Source organism: Octopus sinensis, linkage group LG30, assembly GCF_006345805.1.
Source record: "Octopus sinensis linkage group LG30, ASM634580v1, whole genome shotgun sequence".
Taxonomy (NCBI): Eukaryota; Metazoa; Mollusca; class Cephalopoda; order Octopoda; family Octopodidae; genus Octopus; species Octopus sinensis.
In genome coordinates, this window is record NC_043026.1 from 3,747,692 (window position 1) to 3,760,191 (window position 12,500).

The window sequence follows — 12,500 nt, forward strand, 5'->3', positions numbered from 1 at the left end:
CGCTAATACCCAGAAGGGCTCGATATGAATCACGACTATAAGATACCCGGTTTTGGTTAAACTGCACCGCAAAATGTGGGAGTAGTTAGGAATCTAAATCGAAGGGGACAGACACTTACACAACTACAGTTTTATATATAAAGATTAACAGACAGGGGGGAATGTAAAAGGAGCAATGTAGCAAGCGACAAACAGACAGAAACAGGGGAATAGAGACAGACAGACAGACAGAGAAAAAAAAAAGAAGTAGATTAGATAAATAGACAGAAAGAAAAATAGATAGAGAGATAGGCGCAGGAGTGGCTGTGTGGTAAGTAGCTTGCTAACCAACCACATGGTTCCGGGTTCAGTCCCACTGTGTGGCACCTTGGGCAAGTGTCTTCTGCTATAGCCCCGGGCCGACCAATGCCTTGTGAGTGGATTTGGTAGACGGAAACTGAAAGAAGCTCGTCATATATATATATATATATATATATATATATATATGTATGTGTGTCTGTGTTTGTCCCCCTAGCATTGCTTGACAACCGATGCTGGTGTGTTTACGTCCCCGTCACTTAGCGGTTCGGCAAAACAGACCGATAGAATAAGTACTGGGCTTACAAAGAATAAGTCCCGGGGTCGATTTGCTCGACTAAAGGCAGTGCTCCAGCATGGCTGCAGTCAAATGACTGAAACAAGTAAAAGAGAGATAGCTTGGCAGAAATCTTCAAATCTTCTTTCTTTTAGCATCTCTCTTCTCAGCGCATTTTACACCCTATCTTGTAGGGTTCTTTTTCATATCACTGGCTGGTATTTCCATGGGAATGTGACCAGCTGGGGCATATCTTGTTGGATGTGGGATCGATGATGGTCTTCCTGGTTTCGTGGGAGGCAATAAGGGCCTACATTTTTCAATAATCTTGGTGATTATTTGCATTCTAAATTTCAGCGGTTTCATAGCAGAAGCTGAAGTTTCCAAAGATGCTTTATACAAAACATGAGCATTCCAGATAGCCAAATCCATCAAATGAAAAAATACTTTTTTATAATATTTTTTCCCCACGTAAATTTTTTCCACAAGTAAATTCGTGATTGCTCAAAAATGAAACGACACAAAACAAATAAGACTCGTTTGAGAGCTAAAATTAAAAGTTAATTTTGACCGAGTATACTCGTCTGGTTCTAAAAGGATACATTTGCGATGCACGAGTAAACACGGGATTATCCATTAAGGGGTTAAACTGATCCAAATTTAAATCTTCCATTAATATTTCATATTAATTCATGCTCCATTGAAGCATGTTTGACAATAACAGTCAGCTTGACAGTTTGACAGTTTGACAATAACAGTCAGCTTGACAGTTTGACAGTTTGACAATAACAGTCAGCTTACTAAATTCTTTAGGAGCTTTAAAATCAGTTGAAACAAATGCAGTGGGTTTCAACAAAAGTAGGGATCATCATCATCACCATCATCATCATCATCATCACCATCATCATCATCATCGTTTAATGTCCGCTTTCCATGCTAGCATGGGTTGGACGGTTCAATTGGGGTCTGGGAAGTGTTTCTACGGCTGGATGCCCTTCCTAACGCCAACCACTCCGAGAGTGTAGTGGGCGCTTTTTACATGCCACCTGCACGGGGGCCAGACGAGGCTGGCAAACGGCCATGATCGGATGGTGCTTTTTATGTGCCAGACGAGGCTGGCAAACGGCCACGATCGGATGGTGCTTTTTACATGCCACCGGCACAGGGGCCAGGCAAAGCTGGCAACGGCCACGATTGGATGGTGCTTTTTATGTGCCACGCACAGGTGCCAGACGAGGCTGGCAAACGGCCACGATCTGATGGTGCTTTTTACGTGATACCTGCACAGGTGCCAGACGAGGCTGGCCAAAAAGGTTGAAATGACCGGAACTAAAACTTTCATCCCTCAAACTCTCCTGGTAATTTACGGTCCAAACACCAGCTCAAAAATGACCAATTGAAACGAACGTAGGACACTTTCACTGGAATCAGAGTGATGGAACGGTTAAATAAAATAAAAGGCGGCGAGCTGGCAGAAACGTTAGCACGCCGGGCGAAATGGTTAGCGGTATTTCGTCTGCCGTTACGTTTTGAGTTCAAATTCCGCCGAGGTCGACTTTGCCTTTCATCCTTTCGGGGTCGATAAATTAAGTACCAGTTACGCACTGGGGTCGATGTAATCGACTTAATACCTATGTCTGTCCTTGTTTGTCCCCCTCTGTGTTTAGCCCCTTGTGGGTAATGAAGAAATAGGTATTTCGTCTGCCGTTACGTTGTGAGTTCAAATTCCGCCGAGGTCGACTTTGCCTTTCATCCTTTCGGGGTCGATATATTAAGTACCAGTTACGCACTGGGGTCGATGTAATCGACTTAATACCTATGTCTGTCCTTGTTTGTCCCCCTCTGTGTTTAGCCCCTTGTGGGTAATAAAGAAATAGGTTAAATAGAATAAAAGCCAAAACATAAAACTGACCTGTTCGGATGAGAATCAAAGCACTCATGAGAGCAAGTTCACCTTCAGACAGTTTCAGAGAGATCATGGAATCAACAAATTCGAAGATCCTCTCTTGTAATGCTCGTTCAATTTCATCTGCAAAGAAATAATTAAATGATTAATTAACATAGTAAAATACACACACAGTGATTTAGAAGCTTGTTTAATATTTAACCCTTTCGTTACCGCATTTATTTTGAGATGCTCTGTGTTTCTTTCAATTAATCTTAAATATAACAAAGAATTTAGTAAAATAACTTAGTTATCATCAAGCTAGTGTTAGGAATATAAATTGCAACTAAGGTTTGGTGGAAGATTTTGATGCAAAACTTATGAAAACAAGACATTTGTACTACAGAGCCAGAGGCAGTTTTGGCCGGGTTAGTAACGAAAGGGTTAAAAGGATTACATAAAATTTTATTCATATATACATGTGTGTGGGAGGTGCAATGGCCCAGTAGTTAGGGCAGCAGACTCGAGGTTGTAGGATCACGGTTTCGATTCCCAGACCGGGCGTTGTGAGTGTTTATTGAACGAAAACACCTAAAAAGCTCCAGCAGGGTGGTGGTGGTGATCCCTGCTGTACTCTTTCGCCACAACTTTCTCTCACTCTTTCTTCTGTTGGCCTGCTCGCTTAGCCAGCGGGGTGGCGTCATTTGAAGGCTAAAACAATGACCAGCGATGTGTACTGTTGGCGATTTTTTCCCTCCGTCTTCCCTTCTTTGGATCTTTCCTTTTCCTATGTTTCCGACGAAGAGCTCCGCTCGAAACATTGAACCCTCCTTCTTTCCTGAGCGTCCAATAATACTATACTTGTCCACGTCCATGTGTTGTTGTGTTTTCACGTTTAGATTAACTTTATATATATATATGTATATGTATGTGTGTGTGTGTGTGTGTATGTTTGTGCGTCTGTGTTTACGTCTCCGTAACTTAGCGGTTCGGCAAAAGAGGCCGATAGAATAAGTACTGGGCTTACAAAGAATAAGTGCTGGGGGGTCGATTTGCACGACTAAAGGCAGTGCTCCAGCATGGCCAACAGTCAAATGACTGAAAGAGTAAAAGAGTAAAGTCATCTTATAAAGAAATCCGTTTACATGTTTTTGTGTACTGAAGAAGTATAACTGATTTTACTGCACATGAATTGTAACAAACAAAATCTTATATGGACCCCAGCAGAAAACCTCTAGGGTAGAGTAAAGAGCAGAGCCGAGCAGTAGTAGAAAACAATGGTAAATTGTGAAAGGAAATGCATGAAAAATAAAGTCATACTTACTGAAAGCAGAGAAAGTTTTAAGCGGTAAAAATACCGGGCCAAATATCACTCGTTTTGACGACGACTCATACACTCTACATAACCTTATCAGTGCTAATTCAAAACTCCCTGCAGAAGGAGAACGAAGAAAGAAATAAAAGAAGAACAGAAACATACATACAAGGGATCTTTTCTGTTTGAACGGCAGTTTTTTAAAATAATTTCTAGGTAACTAAAAAATTTTAAAACTTCCTACAGGCTTAGGAGTGGCTGTGTGGTAAGTAGCTTGCTAACCAACCACATGGTTGCGGGTTCAGTCCCACTGCGTGGCATCTTGGGCAAGTGTCTTCTACTATAGCCCCGAGACGACCAATGCCTTGTGAGTGGATTTGGTAGACGGAAACTGAAAGAAGCCTGTCATATATATATATATATATATATATATATATATTATATATATATATATGTGTGTGTGTGTGTGTGTGTGTGATTGTGTGTCTGTGTTTGTCCCCTAGCATTGCTTGACAACCGATGCTGGTGTGTTTACGTCCCCGGCACTTAGCGGTTCGGCAAAACAGACAGATAGAATAAGTACTGGCTTACAAAGAATAAGTCCCGGGGTCGATTTGCTCGACTAAAGGCGGTGCTCCAGCATGGCCACAGTCAAATGACTGAAACAAGTAAAAGAGCAAAAGAGTATACTGGTAGAATGTGTTTATAAAACATCTTTTTCTCTTGGCTTTATTGAGGAAATTCTATGGTTTGTAAGATATTTGTTGTTTTTTTTCTCTTCAATTTCTACAATTTCAACCAATCACCGACGTCTATTGAGGTAAAAAAAAACACTCTGTGCCGTATGAATATGTCCCTCGTTTAAGAAACAGATTGGGTTTATTTACATTTGTGAAGAAAAAAAAGATACCCTTTCCCCCCACCCCTAACCCTAAAACAGATTGAAATGCAATAGATCGATACAAGGGTCATAATTATGGGTGACAATTTCATATGACACCGCTAGAAAAAACTGCCGTTTAAACTGAAAAGATCCCATACAAGATCATTGTTATAATCATTTTAAGAATTTAGAATAAAATATTTTGTTTCATCCTTTTGTTACCAATACTCTGTGTTTTTTTTTGCAATTAATTTTAAATATATAACAAAGAATTTAGTAAAAATAATTCAGTTATCATTAGGCTAGTGTTAAGAACATAAATTGTGACTAAAGTTTCGTGGAAGGTTTTAATTCAGAACTTATGAAAACAAGACATTTGTACTACAGAGCCAGAGGTGGTTTCAGCCGGGTTGGTATCAAAAGGGTTAAAAACACCTCTACATTTGGGCAGATGGACATTAGAAACAGTTGAAAGGGTGTGGATTGAAGGAAATTTAGGCTACTATTTCTAGCATATAGAGTGACCACATTAAGGTCTCCCCATCCATCTAACCTCTGTGTTTCTTTCAATTACTTTAAATATAACAAAGAATTTAGTAAAATAACTTAGTTATCATTCAGCTGGTGTTAGGAACATAAATTGTGACTAAAGTTTCGTGGAAGGTTTTAACTCAGAACTTATGAAAACAAGACATTTGTACTACAGAGCCAGAGGTGGTTTCAACCAGGTTGGTATCAAAAGGGTTAAGAATTGTTTCTCTATTATATATTTTAACCCTCTTGTTACTATATTTCTGTTGAGATGCTCTGGGTTTCTTTCAATTAATTTTAAATATAACAAAGAATTTAGTAAAATAACTTAGTAATCATTAAGCTAGTGTTAGGAACATAAATTGTGACTAAAGTTTGGTGGAAGATTTTAATTCAAAACTTATGAAAACAAGACATTTGTACTACAGAGCCAGAGGCGGTTTCAGCTGGGTTGGTATCGAAAGGGTTAAAAACACCTCTACATTTGGGTAGATGGACATTAGAAGCAGTTGGAAGGGTGTGGATTGAAGGAAATTTAGGCTATTATCTCTAGCATAAAGAGGGGCCACACTGAGGTCTCCTCTCATATCTTGTTGTTTTTCCATCAAGGGAAAAAGTATTTTGTTGCTATACGGGCAACACATGAACATGTATGTATACAAACAACATGTATGCAATAGCTGTACATACATGTGTGTGTGTTGCCCATATACATATATATATAAACCAATTTCAACGGATTTCGCCCAAATTTGACGTCGATTTTACTTAGTTTGGTTTGAGATAAGGAACTTGATTAGCTTAATAATCCTAACTTAATCCCAGGCAAAGCCGAGTTATACTGCTAATATATATAAATATATATATATATACAAGAGAAGGGCAAAGAAACATACCTGCTTTTAACAACATGATTTGGTCGTCTTGGGATAAATCCATGAATCCTGGCACCATTTTAGCAAACTCTATAATCTGTTGAACTGCCATAGTAATTTTATCAGCTACTTCCATCCATAATTCTCGGTTAGACTGCAGATAAACAATAATAACAATAATAATAACAACAATAATAAGCCTTTCTGTTATAGGCACAAGACCTGAATATAATACTAATAATAATAATAACAATAATAATCCTTAACACAATAAGCGCAAGGCCTAAACTTTTGTGGGAAGGAGACGACTCGGTTACATTGACCCTAGTGTTTCACTGGTACTTTAATTTATTGACCCAAAAGGATGAAAGGCAATGTTGACCGTAGCAGGATTTGAACTCAGAACGTGAAGATGAATGAAATGACACAAAGCATTTTGCCTGACATGCTAATGATTCTGCCAGCTTGCTGCCTTAATAATAATAATAATAATAATAATAATAATAATAATAATAATAATAATAATAATAAATAATAATCAACATCATCATCATCATCGTCCGCTTTCCATGCTAGCATGGGTTGGACGGTTCAACTGGGGTCTGGGAAGCCAGAAGGCTGCATCAGGCCCAGTTTGATCTAGCAATGTTTCCACGGCTGGATGCCCTTCCTAAAACCAACCACTCCGTGAGTGTAGTGGGTGCTTTTAACGTGCCACCGGCACAGGTGCCAGACAAGTCTGGCAAACGGCCATGATCAGATGGTGCTTTTTATGTGCCACCAGCACGGGGGGCCAGGCGAGGCTGGCAACAGAAACAAACGGATGGTGCTTCTTTTTTACGTGCCTCGCATTGTTTTAGCCTTCAAATGACGCCACCCCGCTGGCTAAGCAAGCAGGCCAACAGAAGAAAGAGTGAGAGAAAGTTTTGGCGAAAGAGTACAGCAGAGATTGCCACCACCCCGTGCTGGAGCCTTGTGGAGCTTTAGGTATTTTCGCTCAATAAACACTCACAATGCCAGGTCTGGGAATCGAAACCGCGACCCTACAACCGCGAGTCCACTGCCCTAACCACTGGGCCATTGTGCCTCCAATAATAATAATAATAATAATAATAATAATAATATTGCTACCTAACTCAGATACCACGAAACCCCAAAATGGCAGAAATTCAAAAGATAGTGCTCATGGGAACTGCTCATATCCTGCGCAAAATACTTTCTATGTAATCTCAGGGTTTTTTTTTGGACATTCACTAGTACAACCCCAAAAAAACACCCCAAATATATGGCACACGAGGCATCACAACAACATGAACTTCCAACCTGTTGTCTCTTGAGGTCTCTGGGTAAGACTTGGAGCCAACTTGTACAAATATAAAGCAAAAGTCTGGATTTGGTAGTCGGAAACTGAAAGAAGCCTGTCGTATATATGAATATATATATATATATATGTGTGTGTGTGTGTTTATGTGTCTGTGTTTGTCCCCCTAGCATTGCTTGACAACCGATGCTGGTGTGTTTACGTCCCCGTCACTTAGCGGTTCGGCAAAAGAGACCGATAGAATAAGTACTGGGCTTACAAAAAGAATAAGCCCCGGGGTCGATTTGCTCGACTAAAGGCGGTGCTCCAGCATGGCCGCAATCAAATGACTGAAACAAGTAAAAGAGTAAAGAGAGTATAGAATAATAAAATTAATAATAATAATAATCCTTTCTACTATATGCACAAAGCCAGAAATTTTGTATATTATGTGCCTTTCTGTGAAATATCTAATAGTGCTATATTAATTATTAAGGCAGCTTCGTTACAGAATATTTGCAAACTTATAACTAAATTATTGCTTCAAACAAGCAAATAAAATATAAAAACGAAGGTAACCTATTTACCTCCCTTGATTTGATTCCCTTGCTTCAGTTATCTCCCTTCATCTAAGTAATCTTTACCTCATTTACTTCCCTTCATTATCAGTTATTGCCTCCCGTCGATAAAAGAGTTCGCCGATTATCTCCCTTCTTCTCATTAAGGTATTTCTTAACTCACGGGCGCCCTTTTTTCTTTATCCCCTTGGGACCCCAGCAACTTTTAAAAGTTACGCATCATTTATATTTATTTTATTGAAATGATTTTATACCTCATGACTTTTATCATCAATAGTTTATGTATGCGCATACAAATTTTGAGTTTGTCCTCATCTTGTTTGTTAACACAATGCTTCGGCTGATATACCCTCCAACCTTCATCAGGTGTCTTGGGGAAATTTTGAACCTAGGTTCTCATTCCTAAGCCTTGTGAGTGGATTTGGTAGACAGAAACTGAAAGGAGACCGTCGTGTATATATATATATATATATATATATATATATATATACATATACATATATATATATATACAAGTGTCTTCTACTATAGCCCCAGGCCAACAACCAAAGCCTTGTGAGTGGATTTGGTAGATGGAAACTGAAAAGAAGCCCGTCGTATATATGTGTATATATATATATATATATATATATATATATACATATATATATATATACATATATATATACATATATATATGTATATATGTATGTGTGTGTCTGTGTTTGTGCCCCTAACATTGCTTGACAACCGATGCTGGTGTGTTTATGTCCCCGTTACTTAGCGGTTCGGCAAAAGAGATCGATAGAATAAGTACAGGGCTTACAAAAGAATAAGCCCCGGGGTCGAGTTGGTCGATTAAAGGCGGTGCTCCAGCATGGCCACAGTCAGATGACTGAAACAAGTAAAAGAGTAAAGAGAGAGGCATGACACAGCAACGCCATGCAATGCAATGCAATACCTAACCACAGTATCATTGAGAGAGGAAGGGAGAAAGGAGTAAAGGTGACTCAGAGACAAGGGGATATATTAATTCTTAATTTGCGTAACAGTAGGAGTGCCAGGCTGGGAACAACAACAAGAAGAACACAGAGAATTATTATTATTAATAATAATAATCTTAAATCACAGGCAGTTGTGTACCAATTAGCACAGAACAACGTAAAAGTCATAAATAAATCTCTGAACGAGATGTAAACAGTAACCGCTCGACAACGTAAAGTATACTAGCCATCTCAATATGGCTAACCACAAAAGGTGGGTGTTACTGTAGCTTGTAGCCCCAGGAGATCATCGTCTCCAGCTGGCTTTAGGCACATTACTTGTGCCCTTATGGTATTTGCAAAGGGAGGCCATCCTTTTCTCATAAGCCTTTACGAGATAGGGATGGCCTCGCTTTGCAAATACCGTAAGGGCACAGAAAGTGTGCCTAAAGCCAGCTGGAGACGATGTTCTCCTGGGGCTACAAGCTACAGTAACACCCACCTTTTGTGGTTAGCCATATTGAGATGGCTAGTATACCTTACAATGTGAAAGTTTCCCTTGGTAAAAAAATAACATGATCAAAGCTTGATAAAGGAATTAATTACTCTTTTACTCTCTTACTTGTTTCAGTCATTTGACTGCGGCCATGCTGGAGCACCGCCTTTTAGTCGAGCAAATTGACCCCAGGACTAATTCTTTGTACGCCTAGTACTTATTCCATCAGTCTCTTTTGCCGAACCGCTAAGTTATGGGGACGTAAACACACCAGCATCGGTTGTCAAGCGATGTTGGGAGGACAAACACAGATGGGCTTCTTTCAGTTTCCGTCTACCAAATCCACTCACAAGGCTTTGGTCGGCCCGAGGCTATAGTAGAAGACACTTGCCAGAGGTGTCGTGTGGTGGGACTGAACCCGGAACCATGTGGTTGGAAAGCAAGCTACTTACCACACAGCCACTCCTGCGCCTAATTGGTAATAAATTATTTCTCACACTGCTAAACTCATTATCACGCGTGCAGCCATGCATACGCACACCATTATATATGCTCATCTATTGTTTATAACACCAAAAAAGAGAGGGGGAAAAATGGAAGCTGCACGTATAATACATAACTTAGAAGCAGCGCCACAGATGTACCAACACACGTGTGATTGAGACATAGCCGACCTCACGCACTTTTCATGAGGAATTCCGGAGACCACTGCTGAGATACTTCCGAAAAAAAAAAAGCCATTGGAAAAACCGATTATATCAGCGAATCCATCTATGAATATCTAAAGAAGGAATTGTATTCCGAAATATCATCGGACTATGGATAACTAAATTACAACAGGTATATAGTCCTTTTTATTTTTATATATAAATATATATATACTAGCATTATGACGCGGCGATGCCAGGTCATACAAGTTCAAATTCTGCCGAGGTCGATTTTGCCTTTCGGGGTCGATAAATGAAGTACCAGTGTCGCACTGGGAGTCGATGTAATCGACTTAATCCCTTTGTCTGTCCTTGTTTGTCCCCTCTATGTTTAGCCCCTTGTGGGCAATAAAGAAATAAGAAACTGTAGGGAACCCCATCGTGTGTTTGTGTGTTTGTGTGTATGCATGCAATATTATCTATCTTTCACTTGTTTTAATCATTAGACTGTGGCCATGCTGGAGCAACAGCCCCTTGAATTTTTAGTCAAATGTACCATCTTGTGTGGAGGCGCAATGGCCCAGTGGTTAGGGCATCGGACTCGCGGTCATAGGATCGCGGTTTCGATTCCCAGACCGGGCGTTGTGAGTGTTTATTGAGCGAAAACACCTAAAGCTCCAAGAGGCTCCAGCAGGGGATGGTGGTGATCCCTGCTGTACTCTTTCACCACAACTTTCTCTCACTCTTACTTCCTGTTTCTGTTGTACCTGTATTTCAAAGGGCCGGCCTTGTCACTCTCTGTGTCATGCCGAATATCCCCGAGAACTACGTTAAGCGTACACGTGTCTGTGGAGTGCTCAGCCACTTACACGTTAATTTCACGAGCAGGCTGTTCCGTCGATTCGGATCAACCGGAACCCTCATTGTTGTAACCGACGGAGTGCTTCCACCACTATCTTGTGGGCAGTAAAGAAATAAATATGAGAGAGAGAGAGAAAGAGAGAGAGGGTGAGAGAGAGAGAGAAGGGGTTCATCCAAACCAAGCGGAATGAAATAACTTACCAAACTCTGATAGCGTTTGATGTGTTCCTGAGATGTTGGTTGATTGAGCATTCGGTCAATTGTTTCCCGAGTATAAAGGCAGGTTCGAAGATGTGCTTCTGTGACAGCTTTACCAAACGCAACTGGAAGTAGAAGAACAAAAAGGGGAGATTACTGCATTTGCAAACAGGACAAAGAAAGAGGGTCTCTACAAAGGGTTCTCCAAAACTTTTTTCTCTATGCATCCCTTTACTCTTTTACTCGTTTCAGTCATTTGACTCTGGCCATGCTGGAGCACCGCCTTTAATCGAGCAACTCGACCCCGGGACTTATTCTTTTGTAAGCCCAGTACTTATTCCATCGGTCTCTTTTGCCGAACTGCTAAGTGACGGGGACGTAAACACACCAGCAATGCTAGAGAGACAAACACAGACACACAAACACACATACATATATATATACATATATACAACAGGCTTCTTTCAGTTTCCGTCTACCAAATCCACTCACAAGGCATTGGTCGGCCCGGGGCTATAGCAGAAGACACTTGCCCAAGATGCCACGCAGTGGGACTGAACCCGGAACAATATGGTTGGTTAGCAAGCTACTTACCACACAGCCACTCCTGCGCCTATACTTTGATTACTATTTTATTCTGGCGGACCCTCCATAGTCAATGTTTAACCCTTTAGCATTTAAACCGGCCATATCCGGCCAAAAGTATTCTGCCTGTTTTATGTTCAAACTGACCAGATTTGGTCTCTCACACCAACCCTACAATATCGTTTTAAAAATTAACAGCTACCTCATCAAAATCTCATAGCTACAAGATAATGCATGATTAGTTCAAAACAATATGGATAAAAAAAGATTAATTATATCAGAATAATGTGAACGCTAAAGGGTTAAAAACTAGCATTAGAGAAACCCCTTTCAAAAAAATGAAGGCAGGAAAAATACTTAGTGACATTTTGTCTGCCATGGTCAATTTTGCCTTTCATCCTTTCGGCAGGGATCGATAAATTAAGTACCAGTTCACGAATGTGGTCCACAAATGTGCCACTTAAAAACACCCAGTCACACTGCAAAGTGGTCTGTGTTCTGAAGGGCATCCAGCTGTAAAAACCTTCCCAAAACTGACCTCGCCTGTGCTTGTGCCACGTAAGAAGCACTAAGTCCACTCTGCTGAGTGGTTGGTGTTAAGAAGGGCATACAGCTGTAGAAACTTTACCAGATCAGACTGAGCCTGGTGCAAACTCTGGCTCACCAGTCCTCAGTGAAACCATCCAACCCATACCAGCATAGAAAGCGGATGTTAAACGACGATGATGATGATGATGATATATACACACACACACACACACACCTAGCAGAATCAACTTTGTTCCATGTAAAATGCACAAAGTCCACTCT

General features: G+C 40.4%; 2 protein-coding genes across 2 annotated transcripts in view; one reads left to right on the forward strand and one right to left on the reverse strand.

Annotated features, from left to right (window-relative positions):
• Window positions 1–12,500, reverse strand: part of LOC115226562 (probable nuclear hormone receptor HR3) — an 18,529-nt gene that overhangs the window by 1,249 nt on the left and 4,780 nt on the right. The window contains exons 2-5 of the mRNA XM_029797564.2: window positions 11,109–11,230; window positions 6,085–6,217; window positions 3,784–3,891; window positions 2,487–2,603 (exon numbers count right to left, since the gene is read on the reverse strand). Of these exons, the coding sequence (XP_029653424.1) occupies window positions 2,487–2,603; window positions 3,784–3,891; window positions 6,085–6,217; window positions 11,109–11,230 (480 nt within the window). The remainder of the gene's footprint in view (window positions 1–2,486; window positions 2,604–3,783; window positions 3,892–6,084; window positions 6,218–11,108; window positions 11,231–12,500) is intronic.
• The window catches only part of LOC115226325 (cyclin-G-associated kinase), a 109,021-nt gene continuing 96,551 nt past the window's right edge, over window positions 31–12,500 (forward strand). Inside the window, exon 1 of the mRNA XM_036515209.1 lies at window positions 31–49. The gene's annotated coding sequence lies outside the window, so the exon portion shown is untranslated. The remainder of the gene's footprint in view (window positions 50–12,500) is intronic.